Source organism: Acanthopagrus latus, chromosome 2 (genome assembly GCF_904848185.1).
Source record: "Acanthopagrus latus isolate v.2019 chromosome 2, fAcaLat1.1, whole genome shotgun sequence".
Lineage (NCBI taxonomy): Eukaryota > Metazoa > Chordata > Actinopteri > Spariformes > Sparidae > Acanthopagrus > Acanthopagrus latus.
This window is the reverse complement of record NC_051040.1, coordinates 30,250,522-30,257,225: the sequence shown is the minus strand read 5'-3', so window position 1 is coordinate 30,257,225 and position 6,704 is coordinate 30,250,522. Positions and strand designations below refer to the sequence as shown.

Here is a 6,704-nt window from a genome sequence, read left to right as displayed (position 1 = left end):
CATGTTAACATTTTGTTTCCGTTTACAGCTCAGCTTTGGAGCAAACAATATTTATTTTACCTTTACTTACAAAAGAAAAAATAAATCAGTACATTTTGTCTCCCATTCCTAAGGTCAACATGGCTGTTGACATTTGTCAAGTCAGATGAAAACAGCTGAGTGGATGCATCAGAAAATGTGTCCCTTTTTTGTTTCATGGGAATGCCCTCTGAAGATCTGAGGACAAACGTGTCAGTATAAATGTAAAGACATGAACTGAATACACACAGCAGCAAAGCACAAATCCAGTCTTCTAAGACAATCACCATCATTTATTTACAATATATTAAACTGCAATGCAAAATTTATAACAAGTGGTCAATTTGTTCAATAATGAAAATAAAAATTAACTATTTTCAAAGCTAGCATGAATCATACACATATTTATACATAAACACGGTGTGCAGTAAGCATTGTTATGCCTGCTCTTTTTTTTTTTTTTTTTTGTTGAAGCCAGACACTTGTATCAGAGTCAATGAGATAAAAACACATTTCCACACTTGTGTTAACTGCATAGAGAATAAAAATGAAAAGTCTACAAAAAGCATGTCTAATAGAACCACACCCAACTTCTCTCACAATGAAGGACATCCATTAATTTATTTCAGCCTGAAAATGTCATGCCAAGCTCTTCTGAACTTTCAATGGCTTTCAAAGTTATCTTGATGCTAATACCAGACAAATGACTGAAGAGTACGATGTTACACTTAAGCAACGATGAAAATCCAGGTTCCATTTTTCTTGCTGTTTACATGAATTCACAGTATTGGTTATACATGATGTAAAGTGTCCAGTTAATAGAGGCTACAGTTACAGTACCCAATGAGGCTTTAAAGAACAAGGATGGGGACATTCTTTTTTTTTCCATCAAAATTCATGAATCCATTAATCTGATAAAAGATCAGTTTAATTCCAACGGAATCACTGTAATCAGCTTATCTCCCGGCAGGACTCACATTTAACTTGTTCAACTTTGGGACTCAAATTTGCCCCATTGACCTTGAAGGGGACAGTGAATGCCCTGTTTCCTTATCTGTCAACCAGGTTAAAGTAATTCTTGCTAGAGCAAAACTGCTGCTGCGCCTCAGCTCTGGACAATTAGCTTTACTTGTTGCTAAATTAACTACTGCTAACTACTGATGACCAAAAGCCTCCCATGCCTCCAAGAATGACCAGTCCACCTATAGTACTGAGATGATTCATGGAGATCCTGATGAACAACTACATTGGTAGCTTTGTTGCTGAAGTACACGTTAAGTAACTGCTTCCAAATAGCTGCCGTGAGGTAGTTAGCTTGGTTGGAATTGCAGCTGAGTTATTACGGGCTCCGGGGTGTCAGAAGCCCAACCCAAAAAGGAGAACCACCTCGATACTGTCTTCAGTGTCATAGATCTGGCCTCTGTCTTCTTGGAGGTTGCACTGCCCAGCTGGGTCTAGTCCAGCCAGAGTTGATGGAATGCTAGCTGCATGGTGATGGTGGAGATGCATATTCAGCACTATTGGCTACTGTCGTCCTCTATAGCTGCTTCTCTTTACAGGAACCATGTTACCACACTACAATTCATAGAAACTTTAAATATTCAGCAGAATATTCAGCAGGAACAAAATGGGTTTAGGTTTAAGAGCTGTGTTGACAACTAGCCAGATCCATTTGCTGAAGCAGATCAACAGATGTGGTTGAAAGCGTAAAACACCTTGTTAAATGGACATTTAACATTCTTAAAGGTCTCAAATGAGAATTTAGAATAACACCAGCTTTTTCCTTTAACATGCTAGTTGAGGATCCAACCTGCTCGTTGGTTTTTGTGAGAACCCAACAAATGCCTGGTGCCCAAAGTCAAGTACATTCTTTACTTTGGAAAAAGAGAGCACATCAAACTTAAAACGAAACACAGGTGGCATGTGAACGTCAAGATCTAAGGTCTCTTCATCAATAAAGAATTCTGGCAAATAATTCAAATCAAGATGTAACAAAATAAGACAAGGCATATCACAGAGGTAATCTCAAACCTTGTGGAAATTCATTTGCATGTCGCCTGTTCTCTTCACAAGAAATCTGTCAAACACTATGAGCAAAAGATTCAAATGCTTCTTTTTCATGATGGAGTAGTCACTGATGCCAGCCTCTACAGAGATCATTTTCCACAAAAAGCAGAAAGAATTTCTCTGGCAAAGAAAAAGCGAACAGATGTGGATGAGAGAGAGAGTCTTAAGTGTTCAGCACATTAGCTCATGAAACACAACAGCTGCAGAGAAGTCAGCTGTAGCTGTCCACTTAAATCAAATGGCACTTGTCCCAAAAAGGATAGAATAAGAGAAGAAAGCTTAGGACTCTACATAAATTGGCAATAAGTAAAACATTGTGCACACATACTTGAACAAGGGCTTTTTGGCAATACATTGTATTATGGCAATACATACTATTGTGGTGTACTATATGTAAAGAAGGTAGGAAGAGTAATTGAGACAACAAGAGAGAAAAGTTATCGTTGCAACCTTCTTTGGCTCAGTTAAAACCATGATGATTGGAGTTTAACATGATGGCTGCTCAAGCCAAGAAACTGCTGCTTTCATTACCCAGCAGAGTGGAGTCGGTAATACCACAACTGCTGTGTGTGCAGTGAGGTTAGACTGATGAGTGCCAAATCAAATAGACCATGATGTTTCCAGAAAAATAATCCTATGACGATCTATCATAGGAACACCTGAAGAACATCTATAGTATCTGATTGGCTGTTTTTTGATGCAGGGTTGGGAGTGTTTAATGAACAGTTGTGTCAGACTAACCACTCTGTGGGTCAACACTGCATGCAGGACAAACAGCTGAATGAGGGTGCGTTTCAGATGGCGACGGCTGGTAGCAAGGACTACGATGTGGTCTCATAAGGTCTGTCCTCGCTGTCTTTCAGATGGCTGCCGTATCTGTATTGAGAGGAGTATGAGCCCTGGATCGCCCCGTCTTCTTTTTTTTCTTCTTCCTCCTCCTCTTCATCAGAAATGTCGAAGCAGTAACGTCTTCGACCGGGGGGGCTAGAGCAGGAAAGGACAAGCTGATGTTATTATTAAAAAACAAAGAGCAGAGAATAGTACGGTGTCTATGAGAGCGCAAGACAGGTTAAAAAAAATAAATACAAGCAAAAGGTAGAAATCATCATCATTTTGACAACACGTTTTTGAGTTTAGTAAAGAAAGTAGCATAAAATAATTTAATTTCATAATATTTGTAATGGGAAAAATCTTTCAATACAAACTCACTCCTTGGCAGGTCCGAATAACCAAACTAAACCAGCTTATTTACAGAGAAAGGTTCACACACTACGGATAAGCGTTTGAATTGGTGAGGGAGAAAGAAATCCAAGACCATTTTTTTTTTTATTTTTTTAAGTGCTGAGGTTAATAGAAGAGACCATCAGAATAAATCAAGGTTTCTTTTGAACCCAATGACATTGTTTTTCTCAAACCTCAAAGATTGCTATGAAGACTGCCTTCAGTCCAGTGGGTTTGTATTGTCAACATTCTTCCTGGGCTCATGAGTAAAAACCATTTGGTAACTGTGAGATGGCCATTCAAAGACTGTGATATGTTGTGGTCCTACATCAAACATACTTCAAATTCAGTAAAAAGAAAATGTAAGCAAATAGAGAAACGCTGCAGGTTGTCTACAACACTGACACCAAAAGAATACCCAAACTAGCCACACAATTATTTGAAAATTTAAAAATAGTTTAAAGACTCTTACTGAGTAATTGTGGTGTTATTTGATATTTTAGAGCACTCAGCATTAGCCTTTCGATACTAGTTAATCCATTTTTAGGCTTGGTTCACACGTGCACTGGTATTTCTGAAAATGTAGTTCTAATAGAAACTGATCCCTGTTCAGGAGACAGTTTTAGCACTGTTTCAGAAATAATCTCCATCCATACTAACTAAAGCCAATTATGTGAACTTGGATGTGTCCGTCATTGCTTCCAAGAAAATTTCTCTTCTGAAAGTTTCTGCTCATCCAGACCTAAAACACTGCTAACAGAGTTCCTGAATATCTTCACCCTGGAAAGAGTTTTCCATCAGCTCTATTTCCAGAAACCTAAAACTCTGTTTACACGTATAACTCAGAGAAAAAAAACTACATTTTCAGAAATACCTGTACACCTGTACATGTGGACAGAGCCATACAATCCACAATAATACTCTTTTTTTTAGATCACTTAATTGTCTACTACTTGCAGTGTTTCTGTATTTGCTGATGTTTGTCTAACTGGCAATGTAAATATTTGCTACAGCTGACATGAGGTTTTTATCCTTTGCTTGGTTTGGTCTATTGTCTTGCCAGTTTCCTGTGTTACACATGTTGAGCTCTCTTCACCGCAGAGGAGCTTTGTATTTAACCATGTTGTGAGGTTAGCCTGCATCAAGTTGAAACAAAATCTCATGCAATGCAGTGGCACACCAGCATGCAGAACTGTAATGATGGTACTGAAGTACTAAATACAAGCCATTGAAAAACAAAGCATCATGATAGATGTAATTCCATCCTCTCAAGGTGTTAAGAGTTATCAAGAGAACTGGTGTATCGAAAATGAATCAAATGCTTACCAATATCTAAACATGATTGAAGTCTTTTTTTTTTCTTGAAGTCTGAAGTTTTTTAAACATCATTCCAAATATTCCAATTTGACTCTGACACAAGATAATTAAATTCAGAATGAATTATGTGTTTTTCATATTTAGTTTTCAAACTACTTAAATATTGCAAACTAGGGGTTAATTACTGTCAACTGTGCATCTCAAATTAATTTCATGTTGGTGTAAATCAATGCTCAGGGTCTAATTATGCTTGTCATTATAGGGTTGGGAGGAAAATGTATTATGGTCTCTTGTTTTTACCTTTCTTGGGCAATAAGTTAATGACATCTCAGAAGTAATTAAAGGCTAAGTTAACATCCATGTTGAGTGCCCCATATCACCAGCTACTCTTCCTGGTGTGATACAATTCACAACACACCAAATACTTTCCTGCTCACTTCTGTGTGGCTTTGCACTGAGAACATCCCAAACATTGTTAGCATGCCTACGAAGCAATCATCAAAAGCACAACTTGCAAAATAGACTACTGTGAGTCTACTCACAATTCAACGGGTGAGAGTGAAAATGTCTTTGATTAGTTAGGTAACACCATGCTTCAAAAACACTTTTCATATCAGGCAACCTACTGCCTGCCTCAGTCACTGTCCGGTCGGTACAGGTACTTCATCATCAGACTGTCCACCTTCTTCTTCCTTTTCTTATCATCCTTTTTACTAAGGGGTTGGCTTTCACTCTGTGGCCTTGCTTCTTCTTCTTCTGGGCTGGACGCCTTTGGAACTGGGGCCCTCTTCACACTGCTGGAGCTTCGGTAAGAAATTGTAGAAGCACCAGAGCTTGATTCAGATCCAGTGTCTGACTCAGAATCTGAAGATGATGATGATGAGGAAGAAGACTGATCCCTCTTTTTGGACTTTTTCTTGGACTTCTTGGACCTCCTCTTGGAACTACTCCTGTGACCCTGGTCATTTCCTGAGCTATCAGACTCAGAACTGTGGCTCCTCTTCTTTTTCTTGCTCTTGCTCTTGCTGCGGTGGCGACTGCTGCAGCTGTTGGCTCTGTGAGATGATCTCATGCAGTCCACAGCAGATGCAGAGCGTCTGAGGCTGCTGGCAAGGCAAGAACTGTCGCGGTTCCGTGCTTTGCTGTCGTCTTCATCATTCTTAATTTTTTCTTCTTCACCCTCAGAGTTCTCTAAGCTCCTGCGTTTGAATTTGATTGGCTTGAAACTCAGCACCTCATTTATGGCTTTCTCTAGATCAGGGTCGAGGTAGTTGCGATGACTGACTGTTTTGATGTCCCAGTTATCAGCTGGGTCATTACCAGCAGTTGATGATCTAGCCTGCGGTGGTGGCATGGAGATACTGCGGCCAGTGGATGAGTGAGGACTGTATGTTGGCCTCTCAGTGAAGGCCACACTTCGACTATCATCTATATCAACATCAAACTCGCTCAGACGGCAGCTGCGTGCCAGCGACATATGGGAATCAGCTTGGCTAACACTTCCAGGACTGCGACCCCCAGACCGTCTACTAAAGCAAGGGCTACTGGGACTGCTACCATACAATGACCGCCCACCACGGTCCTCATCTAAGTGTGAGGTGTATCGACGTCCACGTGGGCTTGACAAACCTAAGCTGATGGTAGACTTTGCATCATTCTCAGGGTTTAAACCGAGACGTGTAGAGGCCCGACTTGGTGCAGCGAATAAAATGGTTGATTCTTTGTCAAAGTCAGACCAGCAGCTGTCCCTGCCTGCCCTAGCTCTGCTGTTGACTTCTGAATAGGTCTGGGACACGACTGATTCTGTGTCATTCCTTTCATCCCCTAGCTGTGGCTTCCTCCTTGAGCTTACTGAGAAGGTGTCATCCTTAAGATCTGAGGTTTTGGGTTTAGTCTTATGTAAGGTTTCATTTTCTAACTTGGCAGTGTCAAGGCTTGATTGTTTTCTGTAGCTGAGGGAGCTCATCACTGACACTGGCCTGCTTGACTCTACCTCTTTGCTCTCTTTATTCGCCTTTTTCCATTCCTTACCCTCCTTCCAATCGTTCCCTTCATTTGCGTCTACATTTAAAGCAAATCTA

The 6,704-nt window shown here is 40.2% G+C and overlaps 1 protein-coding gene across 1 annotated transcript in view; it reads right to left on the bottom strand.

Moving 5' to 3' along the window:
• Nucleotides 1–2,930: 2,930 nt before the first annotated feature.
• LOC119009374 (unconventional myosin-XVIIIa-like) overlaps nt 2,931–6,704 on the bottom strand; it is a 127,331-nt gene continuing 123,557 nt past the window's right edge. The window contains exons 39-40 of the mRNA XM_037080584.1: nt 5,250–6,701; nt 2,931–3,069 (exon numbers count right to left, since the gene is read on the bottom strand). Coding sequence (XP_036936479.1) covers nt 5,258–6,701 — 1,444 coding nt within the window. The 3' untranslated portion in view covers nt 2,931–3,069; nt 5,250–5,257. The remainder of the gene's footprint in view (nt 3,070–5,249; nt 6,702–6,704) is intronic.